At 41.3% G+C, this 21,531-nt stretch overlaps 1 protein-coding gene across 2 annotated transcripts in view; it reads left to right on the forward strand.

Annotated features, from left to right (window-relative positions):
- Positions 1–21,531, forward strand: part of ENOX1 (ecto-NOX disulfide-thiol exchanger 1) — a gene marked incomplete at both ends in the record, with an annotated part of 265,269 nt that overhangs the window by 92,245 nt on the left and 151,493 nt on the right. For both annotated transcript variants that reach the window (XM_080719975.1, XM_080719976.1), the window contains one exon: positions 8,841–9,053. In XM_080719975.1, coding sequence (XP_080576101.1) covers positions 8,841–9,053 — 213 coding nt within the window. The remainder of the gene's footprint in view (positions 1–8,840; positions 9,054–21,531) is intronic.

A 21,531-nucleotide genomic window follows, 5' to 3' on the forward strand; every position in this document is an offset into this window, starting at 1 on the left:
GAACAGTGGAAAGACCATTACTGACTTCTGATGAGAGGAGAGGTGTGACTGGTCCTGGTAGTATTTTAGAGCCTGGCTGGTGTGTTGCTGGCAGTGTCTTAAGTGGATAGGATGTTTACGCCAAAGAAAATGTATAAAAAGCTCCCCGCCATCTAATTTTGGGAAGAAAGAAAAATGACATTCTATGCTTTAAAAAAAAAAAATAAAGGCCTGTGCTTCCAGCCCTCATCCTCGGTCTGGCATAGGAACCTCTAATCAGCTGCAGTTGCTACTGTAGTGTCCCTTAACGACCAGGGACACTTCTTCCTAATGCTCTTGGTGTATGTTTTGAGAAGACCCGTCTGTCAGGGGTTGATAGAGAGGCAGTGGCGGTCTCTTTCATGAAAAGCAAACACAATGCAAATAGTCTGCCTAGAACACTCTAAGGAAGGAGTATTCAAAATGAGAAAGAGCAGTGTTCTCCACCAGGAACATTCATTAGAACAAATAACTTTTTCCTTTAACATCCAGTACATTGTGTGGTCCAACCTTATGATCTACCTTATGGACTAAACTATATTTAGTCATGTCTACCCCTAGATGAGACAAAAATCGGCACCTTGGCTCTATAACTTTGTGGAGGAATTTCATTTGGCATGTGCATTGTTATTTTTAGGAAACAAGCGCAGCAGTGTCTATGCATGAGGCACACGGCATTTGCCTCTCCTTTCAGAGGATAGCAGATTGGGATGTCAATTTGGTAGAGTAATTTGCAAGCCTTGCCATTTCAAAAATATATATTTATATAGATGAGTATAATTTGCAGAATTCAGAAGCTGTACCTTTGCCAAGTACCGTGTGATCCCTTGAGGAGAGAACAGATTGGAAATTTTAATAGATGGCTGTTACAGTAGAATGAACTAGCTGAGGATACATCTTAGGCAAGAGTCAGGTAATATCAAGCTTGACAATTTCAACCCAAGCACAGAATTTGGAATATAAACAGCATTTAATTGCTTAGGAAAATTGGCTGCTTCAGAGAGGAAATCCACTCTGTGCTCTCTATAACGCTGCGAAGCCAGACAGGGGAAGCCAAGGAAACTGAAGATGATTTCTTGATGATTCCTGGTTCCCCTGAAGATGATTTCTTTGATGTGGGGATATAAAATGCAAGATGTAAGGTATAAGAACCTGTGTCAGAAAAGAAGTAAGAATGCAACTGAAAATACCTAGCTGGATTTGATTTTTTTTCTCCCCTGCAAGATTTGGCTATCTTAGGCTTATTACAGATACCATTCCCCATTTCACAGCATACTTACTGATTCTTACAATTTTCTTTCTGAAGATCAACTTTATTCAGCAAAATTGGTACAAGCCAAGGTTTTTATTATGACTCACAGTCCTCCATTATCCTACCCAGTGCTAGAACTTCACATAGTAGATGTTCAGTAAATTAATCTCTTTCTCCCTTCTCCAACTATCTAATCTATGGGCATGTTGCATTTCTGGCCATTAGTGCTCCTGGGTGTGACTAGAGTCATCATCCCAGTCACTCAAGAAGTGTTGATTCAATTTTCGACCATAGGCCTAGCACTGCCCTTGGTATGGATGTCGGGGGGAAAACAAAATATAGCCCCCTGCCTCACAGAGGTTATGTTTTTGGAGTGATGGAGACAGTAATATATCACTCATAATAGTGAGATTGTTATATGTATTATTATAATAGTGCATTATTATATATTATATGTATTATAATAATGTATTGGCCAACCCTGGAGAGAGCCTACCCAGTGAGGCAGTGTTGTGGTGAAAGGGGGCATCTGCTGGGAGCCCATTCACTGGCTGCTTGGCTTTCCAAAGCCAGGGGAAACACTGATTTGTAAGTGCTCAGTGTCTAAGTCACAGAGTCACCCAACATCTGTTACGTTAATACAAATTCTAAAAAAGAAAATCAGTGAGCACCCCACTGATTAAATAGACATTGTTCTCAGACAATTCAACTTAATGAAGACTGACGGGAAAATGACTGCACACGGACCCAAAGTTTATGGCGGGGCTTTGAGAAAGTGAGAAGGAACTCGATAGCACCATAATTACACTTTATTGGAAACAGTGGCACCAGGCAGATGAGATAATGAATTTCAGTGTGTCTAACACAGACCATCCAGCCCTGGAGGAGGCCTGTGTTGGGGCTGTGCACGGAAGAGATTGATTAGATAGTGAGGAAAGATTATATCCTAATTCGCTGGGGATTTCTCTGGGCAAGAGCATCTAAAACTTTTTGTGTGCTTTTCCCCCTCTTTGGAAAGCCACGCATAATCGTTCATTACATGATGAGATGAAGAATTTCTGCTTCAGGTGAAGTTCCAAGACAGCTCCTCAAGCAGTGCTCTTGGGATTCTCTGATGTGTCATCCAGAATCCAGCCCTCCTGGGATCACAGTCATCATTTCCAGAGGATGAGGCTCAGATTTGCTTACAGAACAGTCCGGCATCTGCCTTTCAGAGGGAGGTAGGGGTGGAAGTGGTACTGGCGTGTTGCCGAGAAGGTTGTCGATATTTATGGTTCTATAAAAGTAAAAATCGATTATGCTGTGAGCCAAGTGGACATTCCATTAGCTAAAAGCCAGGGCACCTTCTCTGGGCAAGGGAAATATGAAGCACAGGAGCCTGTTTGAGAATCTCTTTCCTAGGTGTTATTGACCTCCATAGAGGTAAGACAGGCCAGTTCATTTAGTAACCGGAATATTTGGTACATTTTCATATTGCCCTCTTATCTTATTTTTACGGATACTGGAATTGGTATGTGTTGAGATAGAGGAGAGCATTAACCATTTATAGGCTTTTTATGCTGTCTAATTTAGTTATTTGATACATGGTTAATTGAGCAGCCAAAAAAATGAGATTTGTTTGGGGATGTCGGTATCAGTTTTCTGCCGCTATCATAAAATACTAGAGGCTGGGTAGTTTATAAGCAGTAAAAGCTTATTTGGCTAATGGTTCTGGTGGATGGTAAGTTCAAGAGCAGGTAGAACACATCAGTTTGATTAAAATTCAGCAAGTACTTACCACTGTCTGCCATACCCGGGGGTTTCAGATGTGACTCTAGCTCAAGCACTGTCTTTGAGCAGCATGCACTCAGTGGTTGTTAAGGGGCCCATGACAGTGAAATCATGACTGTCCTTCAAATTTAAAAAGAGCATGTGCCAATGATTTTATTTAACTCATTAATTAATGAGAACATGATAAGATATTAAAACGGGTTTGAAGAAGAATTTATGTTATAAAGATTTAAATTTTCTACTAAACAAAAATTTATTTGCACTGTTACAGGAAGCAATCATTTGCATGATTATCAGTATGGGTTTTGTATTGTTGTTAGTTTTTACAATTTATGGTCTATTCCTACAGAGTTATAAAACAGACTGGTCAAAGACAAGTAAAGTTTCACACCGTCATAGAACCACATAGTGGGAGAGGGGAATTCTAGTCCATGCCCAGTGTTCCTTTGAAAGGATCTGTAGTAATCTCTGTATCTGCTTCCAAGTCTTGGACATTTTCTTTTTTCCTGGATGGGGCTCACAGTTATTCTTTTCATTGAGAGTGAGGATTCGGGGTAGGAATCTACAAGGCTTATAAGAATCACATCAAATCTTTGCATGTTTTCCACTATCTCAGCTGCTTCTCTCAGCTAAGATAGCTCAGGTTTTGATTATCTCATAACTTAGATTATCTCCTAACTAGTTTACCTCACTTTCATTGAGTAATTTCTTCTGGTGCTTTCCTTCCCAAATATCAATGTGCATTATCAGTCACTTAGAGTAAAATGTGGATTCACAGTTGGGAAATCTGAGAAAAACCTAGTGGGCACTTTTAATGAGCTCTCAAGTGATACACACATGGTCTTTGAATAACCTATGCATAATTTTTAATGCCTACTATGTGATGTGCTCCATAACATGGGAGAAAAGGAGAATGAGGGAGGATTAAAAAAAGACTAAAATAAGCAGAAATGAAACGAGTTGGGTATGATGCCGTTAGTGACATTGAGAGGTTCTAGATAATACTACTCATTGCCCCAAAGGCTAAGCAATGCCTACTGCCTTCCCAGAATTAAAAATGCTTCCAAAATATTTTCTAATCAATTGATGATCTGATTAGTGCCTTATTGCCAAAGGCTCTGTCTGCTTCTGTGAGATTATCTGGAGTCACTCTTGACTTTTAGAACCAGGGATAATGACTTCGGAGGCCTGAAGGATAAAAGGAGCCACCAGTGAGTGCCATGAGAACATTCATCTCCTGAGACAGTGGCATATGTGTAAAAAGTCCCTAATATTAAATTAAATATTTTTATTATTCACCATGATGCATTCCAAATTTTAATCATTGAAATTTTGGCCTTCTAGTACTAATCACTACAAATAAATCTATGTGAAATAGAGCATACTAAAATATAAATTTCAAATGAAAAGCACTCTAAGTGACTGAAAGATGGAAGCATGTTTAGGTAGTTTTATTCTCATATTATCCCTTAAAAACTGGAGACAGAGACATAAGCCAACAATTAACTCTACAGAGTAACGATATTAGCAAGGCTTCTAGGGAAGAGCAGAAACATGGCCAAGAGACACCTAATTCAAGCTGTGTTTGCAGAAAAGTTTCCTTTATAAAAGGGCACTTTGCCTAAATGTCTAGGGAAGAACAACAGATGGCCAGGGAGACAGAGGGTTTGAGAGGCCCATGGAGGGGGCACAGCATGTGCAAAGGGTCACGGCCGTGGCGTTTAACAAAGACGACTGTAGCAAGGAATGGGGGCGGGCAGGACAAAGAGGAATGCCAGTCAGAAGGAAGACTAGCCAGCAAACATTTCCAGCCACCCAGGTGGGATGCGGTGAGGACCCAGCTTAGAAACACTGGACAGTCTTTAGCAAGCAAATGGTCCTTCTTTGCTATATTAATATAGCAATTTTGCCAAATTCTCACTGGGGGAAAACACGTCTGCGCAGTCTACTTTGTAAACTGCACTCGTGTTCAGAGTTATGCCGAAGCATGTTTGCAGAAAATGTTTAGAATTTTTGTAAGTGCATCTTTGATGTGATTTTTACGAGCGGTGTTAATTTCTTTCCACATGAATAGCTTTAATAATGCCACAATCTAAATCCTGTTTAAATTAGTTTATATTGTTTTCTGCTTTCTCAGTGATCTTTCCACTGAATACAAAATTGAATTTACAGTTGGATATTGAAAATGACCACCCACAGTACGCTCCTGTAGGCATCCAGGGGGAGTTGCTGGCTTAGTCTTAATTAATATAAATTAACGTCACTTCTTACATGGTAACAAATATTGACTAGAGTTACCAAGCATGCCTTAACTAATGTATTTTAAATTTAATTTGAATGTCAGTACATCAGTCATACATCAGCCTGCCAGTTTCATAAAGTTTCCAAATGAAGATGGAATTCTGAGTTTTTCAAAACTCTATTTTTCTCATACTAATGGAAATCTGTGTGCTAGTACTAGCTAAATGTTAGAAAAACTCCTGGCTACTCACTTACTTGTAAGCTAGTATATTTTCAATCGCTTAGGCCTAAAGATCCTGTTCCTTATTTCTGAAAACCATCAACTATAATCTGCTGCTTATAACTTATGCTTAACTTAGGCTTGAGGTCTGGGAGTGAAGAGCAATAAAATGTGCTTTTCAGGCCATTTGAGCTAACATACATTTTAAAAATTTAAGTGTGTTCTTCCTGACAGTAACTTAGTGTATTTATGAACTGAGCAACCACAAGCCTGAAAAGGAAAAACTACCAATGTACAAGGGAAAGAAAGATGAGCAATATTGCTCTCTCTCTCTCTCTCTCTCTCTCTCTCTCTCTCTCTCTCTCTCTCTCTCTCTCTCTCTCCTCTCTCTCTCTGCAAGCTTCAAAAAATGTTAGAAGTTTCTCGTTCTTATGGCTGGATAAAGACTAAGTCACAGCAAAAGTGAAAAATAGCACATGGAGACAGTATTCTTTTTGTTGTTATTTTTTAACAGGGGTAAAAAAGGTTTCTTGTAAGCATTAGGCTTACTTCTGCTGTCTGTTCTGAGGCCCATTCTCCTAAGGTGTATTGGCAGAGAGAGGGGTGGAGAGTGCAGAGGGAGGCAGAATTTATTCTGACTGTAACGGTCGCTGTGGGCCTCTCACAAACATAATGCTAAATTATGGGCCTCTCCATGGGCTGAGCATAATGTTAAGTTGTATGATGGATTTTATCTTACAAGCCGCTTCAGTCCATGAAACGAGATAAGAAAGCACTGCAGCTGGAGTTCACTGAGGGTTGAACTTAGCCTGGAATTCTGGAGTTAACACAATTGTACCAGCCAGCTCTAATACTAAGAAGTGTGCTCTGTGCCTGTAGGTTGAGATTTTCAAGGAAACTTCAGTCTTTCGCTTGCAAGGTATTCTGTGGGCGTTCTGGGCCAGTTATCTCCTCTAGTTCAAGTGTGAGGGCAGATGGGGCCCTTTGCTCAGAAGAAAAGAAAAAAAAAATAATCTTTGATCCCTAAGCCCAGAAGGCAGCCAGTGCGGCAAGAAAGAGCCTAGAAACCTGGCTGGTCTGAGGTTCAACTGCAGTAGCTGCTTTGCCTCTGAAGCAGGCAGAGCATGCTACTCATGGCCTGGAGTTGGGCTGAGTACCGCCGCCATTGTGCGTGCACCCGCTGGTCAAGCAACATGCACCATGAAGAACTTGTCTCTGGTCTAGGAGGCGTTTGGAGAAAGATATCTCTGTTATATCCCACAACACTGGCTAGCACTCTACAAATGCAATACTGATAAAAATCTAATGGTTGATTTTAAGAGTGGTTAAGTAAAAATAAAATCCCTTCTTCAAGCACAAATCTCTCTGGGGATGTGCACCATCCATAGAGGTGAGCAGTACACGGGAGGTCCCTAATCGTACTCCCATGGAGTACCTGGCCCAGGGTAGCACTCAGAATTCATCAAATGAGTCAGAATCTACATTTTATAGTTTAATTTTGCTCTTGATTTTTAGAATTCAGAGTCTACCTAGTTTACTTGAGAAAAAAAATAGTAGAATGTTTTTCTTAAATCACCTTGTCCAAAAGGTAGAAAAATACCAATAAAAGACAAATTTGCCTGGAAAATATGCAAAATATGAGCCTTCAGCAGTAGTCAGATCAATTAATGTAATAACTGACATACAGCTTGTAGTTCTTGTTAACTTAATCACTTCACACCTGCTTTTTCTCTACCTCTAAGCCATATAACCCAGGTCTGTTCCAGCAGCCTTTCCCAAACAGGCAAGTGGTTTTTCTTTTAAATAAATTTGATCTCTTCTTTACAGGTGAAACTTTGCTCCCCGCTTCCTACCCCCCACCTCAAACCAGGTTTAAGTGGGCTTCCCAATAGCCATCCAGACACCCATTGACCACTGCAGGAATGCATCCTCTTTTGAGGAAAACAAGGAAATACTCTATTTTTCAACCTAGCTGAATATATTATATGAACCTTAAAGTGAAATTAGTTTTGAACTATAGTAGAACAAGAATGACTTATTCCTACTACCCGCCTTGGGAGCAATATCTTGCATTACAACCAGTTTTAAAGTAATTTAATCCATCATCGGCATTTTGACACTAACTCAGCTGATTCTCTGAATCAGAAAACTGGTATCACTGTATAATGTTTCCATCAGAGGAATAAAGAAGTGAAGTGGAGGCAAGATAAGTTCAAAACAGTTGTTAAAATTAATCTTAAGGAGCCGGGTATGGTGGTGCACGCTTGTAATCCCAGCATTCGGGAGGCTGAGACCAGAGGATCGCAGTTCGCGGACAGCCTCAGCTAGTTAGTGAGACCCTCCGCAACTCAGTGAGACCAGGTTTCAAAATAAAGAATAAAAAATAAGGCAGGAGGTGTAGCTCGGAGGTCAAATGCCCCTGGGTTCCATCCCCAGACCCGCAAAAAAAAAAAAAAAAAAAAAAAAAAAAGAAAAAAGAAAAATCAATCTTAAGGGAAAAAAATCAAACTTTGGTGTAAGAATGGATATATTAGTTTTGTGTTGCTGTGACCAAAATACCCAACAAAAACAACTTAGGGGAGGAAAGGTTTATTTGGCTCATGGTCTCAAAAGTTTGGTCCAAGAGTGGCCAGCTCCAAGGCAGAAACATCATGGTATCAGGGCGTAGAGGTTTAAAGTTGTTCAGCACGTGGCAGTCAGGAAGCTGTGAGCAAGATAGGAAGAAGCAGGGACAGATACAGTCCTGATGGTCGCAGCCCAGTGGTCCTCTCCTCCAGCCACACCCCTCCTCTGAACCTTGCTGCACTGGGGACCAGGCTATCAACATGTGAGCTGTGGGGGAGCATCCCAAACCCTGACACCCAGGCTGTAAGTTATTGCTAAGAATGACCAGAGTAAACGTCATGCATTTGAGTGCACACAGTCAGTAGGTGAGAGTAACAACCTCTGAGGTGGTTCCACAATGCTAGGAGTTAGAGGAAAAAAGAGAAATTAAGGGATATGAAGCATCGAGTGTCAGGAAAGCTAATTTGTCAACTTCTGAAAATGTATCCATTAGGGGGAGCTAGCTTCTCTTTTTCAGTAATGAGGACTAAACCTAGGGGCACTCTATCCTTGAGCTATATTCCCAGCCCTTTCTATGGTTTATTTCAAGACAAGGCCTTGCTAAGTCGCTGAGGCTGAGCGTGAACTTGTGATCCACTGGGCTTCTGAGTAACTAGGATTACAGGCATGCATCCCCAGGCGTCATCCAGTTCATGCCATCTTTTGAGTGGAGCCAGAACAAAGTGTTTTTCCTCACCTCGGCATGATTTATCCTCGGTGATTTTCTATTTCCAGATGATAGCAAGTTTTCTGAGGCTATCACAGTGCTGCTTTCCTGGATTGAGCGGGGGGAAGTGAACCGGCGCTCTGCAAACCAGTTTTATTCCATGGTGCAGTCAGCCAACAGCCACGTCCGCAGGCTAATGAATGAAAAAGCCACCCATGAGCAAGAGATGGAGGAAGCCAAGGAGAATTTTAAAAATGCCTTAACCGGGATTCTCACTCAATGTAAGTAAAACTTTGGGGGCCATCTCTTTAGTTGCGGTTTTTGCCTTTCCTTTTGTATTCATTTTGTGTTTTCATTTGGGGGTAAGTAGTTCAATAATCTCCCATTTTACTCCATATTGAATGGCAAACCTATTTCATAACCTATTTCATGTTCTGTGGCAACTTGGAGGAACACGGACCCTGCCCTGAGAGCTTGCTTCTCAAGGTGAGCACCATTTCTGTAGCTTTCCTCAGAGCCCCAGGCCTGGCTCCCAGGGCAGGTGGCCACGTGCACCTGCGCTTGTTGGAGCCATCACACTTCATTCCACATCGGCAGGGTGGCCACCCTCCACCTTCAGCCCCGCATGTCCTCTTAGGGCTAACCATAGAAAGCAGACCCTACACACATTTTCCTGGGGCTCTGTTTAGAAATCAGGTACCAGCAGAAAAACTCCTCCTCGGGATCCTTTACTTGAGGTGAGCTTTGACTGTCTCTGCATGGGTAACTCAGAAGTAGAGATTTTCGTCCTTTCTTAATTTAGAAAGCAAATTGCTTTAACTACTTAATGTCAGTGATTTTTCATGTCTAGATTCTGAATTGATGAAGGGGTATAAATGGGGCTTTCTCATAGAACAATAGGCAAGGTAATTACCTAGGGTTCTATTTAAGAAAGGGGGGGCAACTACTTTTTCTATGGGCACTCTGTCTGTATCTGTAGTTAATGTCACAGCAGTCTAATACATCACAGATGCTGATATCCTTTCGCCTGGTAAAAGCCACCAAATGGCACTGTAATAATGCCATGCTCCATTCCATACCAGGTTCCAGGGCCCACATACGATAGAGACATAGCGATTACATATCCATTCCCAGGATAATTAGTATTTGCAGTACCAAAACATGCTAAAATGCTCATCACTGCTTTTATCAGTGTAAATCCAAGGCATAATTTATACATTGGGATGGGATGATGTAGAAGAAGATAAAACCAGGAGCTTAAATGTAAGAAGAACTTATATGACTTTGCTATCAATAGATAGTTTTTACAGCAGCAAGAAAAATCATGTAGTAAATTCCCAAATAAAAACTCTGATAAGTACTAAACATCCAGTATCCATCTGCCTTCAAAAAAAAAAAAAAAAGAGGGGGGGACAAGACAAAAAGAACTTCTCTATCTCCTACAGACAGACATCAGACCGATATCAGACCACCTTACCTAGATTTACCAACCTTGAAAATTAGCACTTTATCCAACTGTATATGTCAACCAATCCTAAAATTAGGGTTAATAGTGAGAGACTAAAGGAAATCAGTGTTGACTTCAGCTATTAAAGGAGGAAAGGAAATAATGGATTTGTAAACTGAGAGAAGGGAAAGGGAGGCTGGGTTGGAAGGAGAAAAATGGAGAGGGGGTAGGACAAAACAATTTTAGTAATGCAGAATTAGGAAGTTATGGCAAGAAACCATATGCCTGATCATGGTTGTTGTGTATTTACCTTTTCTCACACAGATCAATTTTAAATAAACTGTCCATCTCATGCATTCTCCCCTGTCAGGGAAGACTCAACCCTCAGCTCTAGTAGTGAAAATAGAAGGACAAGCCTGGTCAAGATCAGGGGAGAATTGGGGTTTATTTGGCAATGACTATCCCAAGAGGCACCAATTAAAATGAGGCCCTTATAATGTGACACCCACCTACCATCATCACAGGTGTCACTGCGCCCACATTGGAGGCAGCTGATAGACTGGGGACTCAAACAGCAGCTTTCTATTCCAATAAAGGCCCAGTTGGAACAGGAGGTTGCAATGTATGGCAATTACAGGCTTCCCAAGGCTGAAGCTTGGGGTGGAGCTCCAGCCTCAGGCCACATGGCGGCCATAGGCATCGGCCCCTGGAGTCTGGTCTTGGACACAGAAGTGTGAGGGGAGCAGACCAAACAGAGTGCTCACTTCTGAGGGGAGTCAGTAAAGGGCTGGGCAGGGAAGGAAACCACAGAAGTGAAGGTTACCATGATAGATCCCTCCAAGGTACCTCAACTGGATAATAACAAAAAGTCCATTCTCCCTTTTATTCTTCAAACCATTCCTCTTCTCATTATATTACATTCCCAGCCTATAATCTTCTAAGTACTTTTTACACCCTCAGTGTCCCACCACCAACCCACATCCAAGCCATCAGGAAGCCCTGTTCATTTCTACCTTGAAAAATGCGCCCCGATTTGGTCCACATTTTTTTCATTTTGATGGTCACTGCTCAAGTCCAGCCTGCCTGGACAGTGTGTCATTTAGAAATGGCATCCACCTTAAGTAACAAACCTCCACCAAACTTTACATTAAACCGAGAGAACATAGTGAATCCTAGAGATAGGGAGTTGTTGGCACTGGTTGTGTGGTTCAAGGTTCTAGGGGCAGTTTCTTTTATGCATTTAGCTTTTCCTAGATGGCCATCTAAGATGACTACTGCTGCTCCTATTATCACACCTTTTTCCCAGGCTGAAATCTCATAAGAAAAAAGGAAAGGAAGAAAGAAAGAAGAAGGAATAATTGCATCATTATAGCAAGGAGTAAAACTTGCCCAAAGCTTCCCCCACAGCCTTGTCTATATGCCTCATTTGGTAGAATAATTACACATGGCCATTCCTAACTCCAAGAAAAGTAAGAGAATTTTTGGCAGGCTCATTGCTCTCCAGAATACAGTTGGACTCCTTATATGAGGAATAAGGGGCAAGTGACTGCTAGGAAGCCTTTACAGCACTGCCCTTGGTCATCCCTCCCTTTATACTTTCATTCTGGTTCCATCTGTTTTTCACTCATCATCTGATAACAAGTGAGATCACATCTTCTCCACTTAGACCCCTTGGTATCTTCCGACTGCACGTAAGGTACTGTTCACCCTCCCAGCCTGCAAAGCTCCCCCCGCCTGCCTCTTCAGCCTCAGTTGACACTCTCCTGCCCTCCCTACTGGCCTTCTTACCCAAGCCCATCAGAGCCACCTCCCACCTTTGGGCTTCACCTACGCTGTCCCTCTGCCTCACATGCTCTTCTTCCTGCTCTGTAAGTGCTTGAGTCTTTCACACCTTTTAGGTCTTAGCTGAAAGGTCACTTCTTCAGAGACCTCTTTCTGATCATTTTCTAGTAGACTGCCCTATCACTGCATCTTACTAAGGTCCTTTATAGCAGTTGTTGAAAAGGGTGATGATTCCATGGCTTGTCTAATTTAACTACAATGCCAGGAAGGAGCATGTCTCTTAGTCTTTGGTATATGTATATCAAGGGCCCGGAACATAGTAATATGCAACAAATATATGGTGAATAAGGGAATGAGTGAATAAATAAACAGAGTGAGTGAATGGAAAGGCAGGTAGGCAGGCAGAAAGGCTGAAAAGTGAGTTCAGAAGTCTCTGGTGACTTCACCACACAGTCTCATAGTGGTATTAGCACCATCCGTGGTTAACAGGGTTTCAAACACATGTATAATGAATGCCACTGAAGAAAAAACCCAAAAGCTGTGTTGTTACTAGAACTCACAGCACTATACCAGATCTTTAGTATCAAGCTCGGGGATATTGGGATAGTGAGGGTGAAAAAGTCAACAGAAAAATGCCTGTAGGATTCTCCCCATTTGTGCCCTTTCAGAAAACTTTACATCCACCCATTGCTAATGGAGGAGCCTCTTAGCCCTGAAATTTGGTTCTCAGCAGTATTTTAGCAATCAACAGATATCAACAAGGACTGTGAAATCACAGCTGATCTTGACCCTGGACGTGCTCGCTGAGGGGCACATCCCAGCTATGGGATCTCCAAGGGCCTTCACTTATACCTTCAATGGCCAAGCTCTTTTAGGATGGCTTGAAGACAGGCGACACCTTAAATGCAGACTGTGTTAGACTTAAGCAGAACAGGAGTCTTGTGCATCTCCTCCACCAGACTCACAATTTTCCTTCTTCTATGTGCTTTCTACCAAGATGACTACTTCCTAGATACAAAGGGAACTAAATCTTCACTTTTACCATAAAAATATTAGCAGCAACCTGACTGCTCTCATTGGCACTCCCACATTTCACCAGCCCATGAATTTCAAACATATCTCATCTCCTGCAGACTTGATCTTATATCTCAACCACAAGTTTTGCTCCCTAGACTGGGGTCCATGTGGTGGGATGAGTTGGTGTCAGCACCCGTGGGGGCTTCTTCAAAAACAAGAAGTGTTGGAGTTTACAGTGATGGACAACATTTGCTGGGTTTTCCAAAAGCAGAACCAGTCATGCCCCCACTTATCTGCATTGATATTCCAAACGAATACCACAAGAATCACATTTGGCTTTCTCACTTTGAATGAGATTAGGACTGTTCGGCACTAATATCTCAGCTCACTTTCTCCTAGATAACAGGAAATTTTCTGCAGTAGCCCCACGTGCTCCCACCCCCATAGAAGATCTCGAATGCCATTCTTCATAGCATCTCATGGCAGCCCATCCATAAAGGAATGGATCTATAAAGGGAGCACCATGCTCTGAGTATTATGTGTCTGAACTTTCCTGGAAGTTGTTAAATAAACCTTCTCTTCAGGACACCAGACCTATTCCACTTGTTATAAGAAGCTACTTTGTGAGTGCACATGGTTCCATGATGGCTCAGATAGTCTAATATTATGCACTTGTGTGCTTAATTCAGTGACTTTTAGTTATTGTCCACACATCAGATTTGTTTTCTTCTATCAAGATTTTCGGCAGAGACACATGCCATATCCTCTCTTCTTACCTCGTTGCACCATTCCTCGGTTTGGCATAATTCTTAAGCACACAAAAGACTTTAGTATATATATATATATATATATATATATATATATATATATATATATATATATTGGTTGTCAAGCAATCATAGATGGAAGTGGAGATGATGCTGGAAATTGGGCTAGAACCAAATAACTACACACAATATCCTACAGTGGCTTTTTCCTAGCATAAATATTTATCTTAGCTGACTTAGCACTGATAATGCCATTCTCTTTAAAGAAGAACACACAGAATAGATTTTAGTTGTAATTCTGTAGTCATAGGATTTTGGTACTGTTGCTAATCTTATTTTAGCCTGGAGATTAGAAAGGTCAGAACTATCATGCATTTTTGCTTTATGCATTTATGATAGGAAACATCATCAACCTCATCTTTGGTCTTACAAAGAGCAAATGTTGGAGGCACTTTTAGCTAGTCTATCTAGCTCCAACTCCCTCTCCTGCATTAATTAACCACATCATTTTAGGGAAATCTTTTCAGCTCCTTAAGTCTCTGTTTATTCTCCTTATGAGGAAAGCTTTTGACCAGATAATTCCTGAAGGCACTCTAAAAATCTTATAGTCCTTACCCTATCAACAGCTTAAATCATTTAACAGTTGTGGATATCTGTATGCAACATAGCCGCCAGGGTCAGGACATGATGTCCACATTCTTAGGGTGATCACATGTCAGAGGAAGAGACAGTTCCCTGTGCACATGTTTCTCCTGTGCAGTGCTGTGGAGTTGCCTCTACCTGGCTGCACTGTGAATTTGAAGCCACACTTGGCCCCCAAGAGCATGTGCCTGGCTCCCTGAGGAGCTTAAGCACTGGGCAGAGTTATGATCAAAGATGGCTGTGCTGTGCGCTGATCCTCCCCTCTGTCACACCCTCATCTATCTTCTCAGCTAAAATCGTAAAAGCCTCAGCTGTTTGAATGAATGATTAAATTTATTCCACAAATATTTACTGGGGCCCCGTGAAGGGCCAGGGCAGGTGCTAACTGCTAGAGTGAAATGTGAGGATTTCTGACCTCTCTGTATCCTGAACCCCCTTTTAAGCAGATTGGTGTCCTTGTCCACATTTCTTCTGCCTGAAAAGCTCTCTCTGAAATCATTTCCTTCTCAGGAACATCTCAGCTAAACATTTCTTATTTCTGCCAAGGGAAATTTGGTTTCTATGTCCCCTGCTGTCGAGAAAGAATTTTATGAAGTGCTAAAATGTTTTCCCATGTCTGTGGAAGTCATTGCTGTAGTTCATGCATGGGAAGAAAAAAAAAATCCCCATAACTGCTTTAGCAACTCCACAGGTTTTCTATTTCTCCACAAAATCATGCTGATATCTCTATTTTCCATTGTATTAAATGCTAGAGACATTATTTCCATTTTTTAAAATGCCTCTTTATTCTTGGGGAATAAATGTCCAGAGAAAATATTTTTTTTTTACAAAAGCTTCCAAATCAAGAGTGAGCACAGAATGTTCTATTTCACAGGATATCAGTACTGATAGTAGAGGACGCTAGAAGCCTGCTACACTGAGTTGAGCCTATTTTTATTATCCTTGCTTTCAGTTTCACCAAAAATACAACTCTGAATTTAATAACGATATTAATATTTTTAATAAAACTTAATGGTACTGCTGGGCGTGGTGGTGCACGCTTGTAATTCCAGCGCTTGGGAGGCTAAGACAGGAGGATTGCACAGGTTCGAAGCCAGTCTCAGCTACTTAGTGAGGCTCTCAGCAACTTAGTGAGACCCTGTTTCCAAATAAAATATAAAAAAAAATAGGTCTGGGAGTATAGTCCGGAGGTAGAAAGCCTCTGGGTTCCACCCCCAGTACCACCAAAAAAAAAAAAAAAAAACTTAATGGAACCAAATGTAAGAAAAATCAACTCTATTATTCTGGAATAATAGAGAATTGTAGAAGGCTAGATCTTGAGATTTACATGGTAACTAGTAAAGTACAGCAACTCAGGACTGATAGAACTCTGAGGATCTGGCTGTGTAAACCCTGGTACTCTGATATGATATGAACCCTTATCTGGGGATTGGAAAAAAAGCTGCTGCTGAGCATGAAGGAAGGTGTGCGTGTTGGGGTGGAATGGCGATGGGGAAATAGTTTCTGGGATACACAGGACAGAATCCACACACAAAAACAACATTCACAAAATGTGTTCAAAGCCATGATATTTAAACCAAGGGAAACTGAGGTGAAGTTGTTTTGAAGAGAGATAACATGTTCTTGAGCCTGTGCCCCTGAAAAAGGAGTGCTGCTTAGAGCTGGTTCTCTCTCAAAGAGAACTGAATCCAGGGAGGAGCATTGTGAGCAGCCACTTGGTGAGTGGGTGTCTACTGAAGGAGACAAACTGCCGAGGTGTGTGGACACCTTCTGAAGCAAGGTATTGTATGACCCCCACAGCCAAAAATAATTGCTTTCTGTTCCTTTGCAGAAAAAGTGTGCAACCTCTGTCCCAGAGCTCCCAGGGCTAGAGAGGAGATTCAGGATTGAGCAGTGCAGCCCCCTTGGCCTTGGGATGGGACAAACAGAGGCTATCAGCTGGTCACACAGCCAGTTAGCAGTGGAGCTAAGACCTGACCAGCACTGGGTTCCCAAGCAACCTCCCCTTGCATTCAGACCTGAAACCCCACCTCTGTTCTCTTTTTCTGCTGAGGCTCATTACTCAACAAGGTTTATTTCAAAACAAGAGAGACAGAGAATGAGTGGTAGACAAAGGGAAAAGGCTTAGGGCACACACTGAGAGAAGCCTGACGTCTGAGCCAGCCTGACAAAGTGACCGTTTCTCTAGATGCTTCATTTCTTCTGCACCGTGGTTCAAATTCCTCAATAAACTTTCGGAGAGATTAATCCAGCTTTCTGCCTCATCACTACTGCAAATGTTTGGCTTCTTTGCATTGGAAAATTCTACTTACCAATAAGTTTCAGCCCACAGGTCTTGAAGCCTTTCCAGACTCCCCGGCACTCTCCGTGGGAACTCCCTTGCACCAATTCTCATATGGTGACTCAATCAATTCCGTGGTCCTCTCTTCCCTGATTTTGAGCAGCTCTTTTTATTCCCAGCATCCAGTACAATGTCTGGCACATTACACCCCACAGTGTTCAGAAGACTTTTGGACCATATGGATATAAACACTTGAAGTTGAGCAGATTTAATTTCCATTTCTAACTTCACCATTTGCTAAATATATGACCTTAGATGAGTAATTATATCTCTTTGTGAATCTCAGTTTTTCAGTCAGTAGACAGGCATAACAATAGAACCTGTTTCAGAAGATTTCTGGGAAATTTAAATGAGATAATGTTTTAAAGTCAGAGGATCTCAAACATCCTACATTGGAACCACCTGGAGAACTTGCAAAAGCACAGACTGTCGGACCCCATCTGTATTTTCTGATTCAGTAGTTCTGACTTCTGAGCATTTGTATTTCTGGTGAGTTCCCAAGCCATACTGATAATGCTGTTCAGGAAATTCGGTTTGAAAACTAGTTGCCAGGTGTGGTGACACACGCTTGTAATCTCAGCATTCGGAACTCTGAGATAGGAGGATTGTGGTTCACAGATGGTCTCAGCTACTTAGTGAGGCCCTTTGCAACTCAGTGAGACCCTGTTTCAAAATAAAGAATAAAAAATAGGGCTGAGAGTGTAGCTTGGAAGTAGAAGTTCCCTGGGTTCTATCCTCGGTACCACACAATAAATAAATAAATAAATAAATAAATAAATAAATAAATAAATAAATAAATAAATAAAACAACTCTTTGAAATCATCCATCTCAGGAAGTGCTTCGTAATTGAAAATAGCCTAGTACCATTGGATGACTTGTATAGCACCATTACTAGAGTTAGTAAAGACCCGGGGGAAATCAAGGTCACTATTTTGAGAGTCACAGAAGAAAAGATCCCCAGAAACCAAGGGCCTCCTGCTGCTGGATGGCCACTCTTAACAATAAGTTAGCTTTTGAGAAAAGGAGAAGTATGATAAGCCTGACCTTGTTTCTCTTATTTATAATGGAAACTGCAAATACAGATATTGCTGGAACAGTGATTTGGTTACCATTTAATTCTTGCCTATTCTCATCTATCAAGAATAGCAAAAAATTAAGTGTGATTGCCCACTTTTGGCTGGAGGAAGGGATAAAATCTGAAAAACACTTCGTGGACACAAATCAGAGTAGTTTCAAAATTAAACATTCAGATACTCTCTTATCTATCTTCTCCACTGTTAAGACTTTTTATACATATGTTTATGGAAGAATGTGAGAAGATATGTCTGAGGATTTTCATAGCAGCCTTTTTAATTGTATGTGTCTGACTAACTTCTAACATTTATTAAGTGAAAAAATGTACAGAACGGTATATGTAATATTAGCACCTTTGTGTAAGTAAAAAAGGGAACATAAAAATGTACGTGATATATGCTATATGCATAAATTTTTCTCTGAATGGATCTATTGCGATCTCTTAACATTTATCTTCAAAGAGAGAAAGGGTGAGAGGGACCAGGATGGGAAGGAAGACTTAATTTTCATCTTTTTTCTTCTATACATACATTACTTTTATTGAGTCAGTAGGGGTAATCTAGGCAGGGAATTTGTGGAATCTTAAAAGCCTTGTAGATGCTATATCATTGTCAGGAATCGTTGCAATTAAAATGTCATGGATTTTGTTTTGTTGCTTTCCAAAATATTTTCATATATGCAGTAATAAAGATACCTATAATTCCCTGAAATGTTCTAGGATTTATAAAAATCTTTGCAAGTCATTCTTTGTCTAACATCTTTCCATCTACTAGAGCAGTTTGACTATTTCCTACTTGCTTGAAATTTGTAAAAAAAAAAAACATCCTCTCCATTTTTATAATTTGATCAGCATGCTTCTCAGGCATCCATTCCCTAAAAGAACCAAACGTCTGGCTTCATCTAGTCAGGAAGTTCAGAAACAGCGATGTTTGCAGTTGGTGTTTTGGGCTTGGGTTTAACGGACTGTAATGGATTCACAATGGCACGCGATGCTCTTTTTACCCATCTCAAGACAGAACCTACAATGCCCTTTTTCCTCCCCTGCTTGCAGTTTAAGTCCAGGCCTCTTGAAAGGCTGGTTCTGATCAAGCTCTTCAGTTTCCTGGGCCTCCTGCCAGATGGCTGTCAGCCTCCTGTGCTCAGGCCCCTGCACCCTGTGAAAGCTCAGGAATCCATCTGGGGACCTCTTTCACAAAAGCCTCCTCTCCATGCTGCCCTGCACGCACTGCCCCTCCCTCGTCTTGTCCTGCCTCTCTATGAGTCCTGAGAGTGGAATCACTGCATTTCCTCCTAGGCACTTCTCCAATCTAGGGCCCCAGTACATCTGTTCCAGCCCTACATCTAAAGTCTCATTATTTTAACCCTCCTCCTCAACGTAAAATACTCTCACCCCATGCTGGGGATTGAACCCAGGGGCATTCTACCTCTGAGCTGTACTCCTAGCCCTATTTTATTTCTCATTTTGGAACAGTGTCTCGCTAATTTGCTGAGTCTGTCCTCAAACCTGTGGTCTTCCTGTCTCAGCCTCCCAACTACTGGGGTGACAGATGTACAGCACCTCACCCAGCTGCGTGCCCGGGTTAGAAGACCTGATCACTTTCATTTTCTCATGCTCCTCAAACAACCCAATTTAGAAAAAACACTTAGAATTTGGGGTTAAAAGATTTGCAAGGTCTGAAGGATAAATTTAAATTTTCTGTCGGGCGTGGTAGCGCACGCTTTTAATCCCCGCGCTTGGGAGGCAGAGACAGGAGGATCGCGCAGGTTCAAAGCCAGCCGCGCGCGCTGGCTTAGGAGACCCTGTTTCCAAATAAAAAAATGTAAAAATAGGACTGGGAGTGTAGCCCGGAGGTAGAAGGGCTTCCAGGAACCCCAGTACCACAAAAAAAAATAATAAATAAATAAATAAATAAAATAAAATAAATTTTCTGAATGAGAGAGCTCTTTCTCTTGATAATATGTCCGAAGCTTTGGGACATCCTTTCTTGAATAAATAAGCAGCAATCATAGAATAAGATTTACGATTTTTATATCACACAGGGCCCTCGGGCCACCTCTCTGTAGACCTCTGGGGTTGTGAAAAGATGGGGAAGGGGCTTGATAGCAATTGGTTCTGCTTACAGTACAACTTTCTGCAAGATGCTTTCTTGAACAAATGCCAAGGCCATTTGTTGGCCATTTATCTCTTTCGATGAGAAACAGAGTTTTGAAAATAATGCCTAGTTAATAACTACTTGGGGCTTTGTTGTACGTAGAACCAGTAGTGTGAATTATACTAGAGGAGTAGTAAGTAGGAGTCTAATTCATGGACTTCCTCTCTGGTGTCCCTGCTGTAGACAGTGAAGTGCATGTTCTTTACCTGTGACATCGGTAGTAGCCTTCGTCCTGATTTATGATTGTAGAATGTGCTGCCTTTGAATTGCATTCATTAGGGCATACTGTTTGAGGTGTTTTTTCCTAATGATGATGAATTCATGCTGATCCAAGCTCTCTTCCAGAGGCCCTTTGTGCGTCCAGGACCTTTCATTTGAGAGACAAATGGCTGGTTCAGGGGCTGTCTGTGCAGAAGTGAAAGAAGAAAACTGGGCCATGAAAATACTGTGAGAATATTTTTCAAACCTAAGCTGAATTACCATTTTCTTTTTTTTTTCCCTCTTCTTCTCTTTTGGCTTTGCAAATAGGTGGAAGAAAGGTATAAAACTTCATAAGAGAAACATTAAATCACACTTAGTTTTGTTTTTAACTACCCCTTAGAAAAGAATACAATTGCCAGAAATTGAGAACAACCCAGAGAATTGCAGGCATGTTTCTGAATTCCAACTTGTATCTGAATCCACAATCCATATTGTAGCTTCATTTGGATGGTCTTCAGGCATTCTCAAGCTCTGCAGGTCCAAAAGCAAGCCGCACATCTTTTTTCTCAGACTTATTTCTCATCTGTGCTTGTTCTCTTGGTCTCTAACGTTCTTTCCAAGCTGGAGTCCCCTTGGTCTCTCTCCTTTCTTATTCCCACAGAGCAAGTCTGCTCCCTTGTGCTATCACCACTCCCTGCCCAATGGCTGCTAGCTCCACCCGCAGTTCCAAAACCTGTATTGCCTTAAATCTTTGTAATCTCTACCAAACAAATCCTACTCAGACAAATCTCTCCTGACCTACAGCATAAAGTTCACATTCCAGATTACCACACCTGGTCTTCCCTGATTTGTTCTCACCTATCATCAGCCCCATTCCTACCAGCTGCTTTCATATGAAGTCCTTCACAATTCCAGCCTTTGAATAGACTATCCCTCCTTCTCCTTTGCTGAGCAGGCATTGATTCACCAATTCAGGCCTTCCAAACCTGAGAGCCACCTACTTAGTTACTCTCTTCTCTGTATCTCCAAAGCAGTCATCTATACCTCGCTTACATAGAGTAATTGTCTAATTGCCCTTCTAATTATCCATTTTCCCAAGATCTCACCAAGGGCAAAAAACTGTATCTTAATTGTACATTTCTAGAAACCAGTCAAGTGCCCAGTACTTGGGAAGATCCCAGATGTTTGTTGAATAAATGAATGAATGAATTGAACTTACACCCTTGGATTTGGTAATTATGCTTTTTAAATTGCATCACAGTTTACTTAGTTTTTACAAAATAAAATCCCTTTACTATTATTTCTAAACCTAATATTTGCTTTTAGTAATATTT

This window comes from Muscardinus avellanarius (assembly GCF_963383645.1).
Source record: "Muscardinus avellanarius genome assembly, chromosome: 2".
In the NCBI taxonomy this organism is placed as follows: domain Eukaryota; kingdom Metazoa; phylum Chordata; class Mammalia; order Rodentia; family Gliridae; genus Muscardinus; species Muscardinus avellanarius.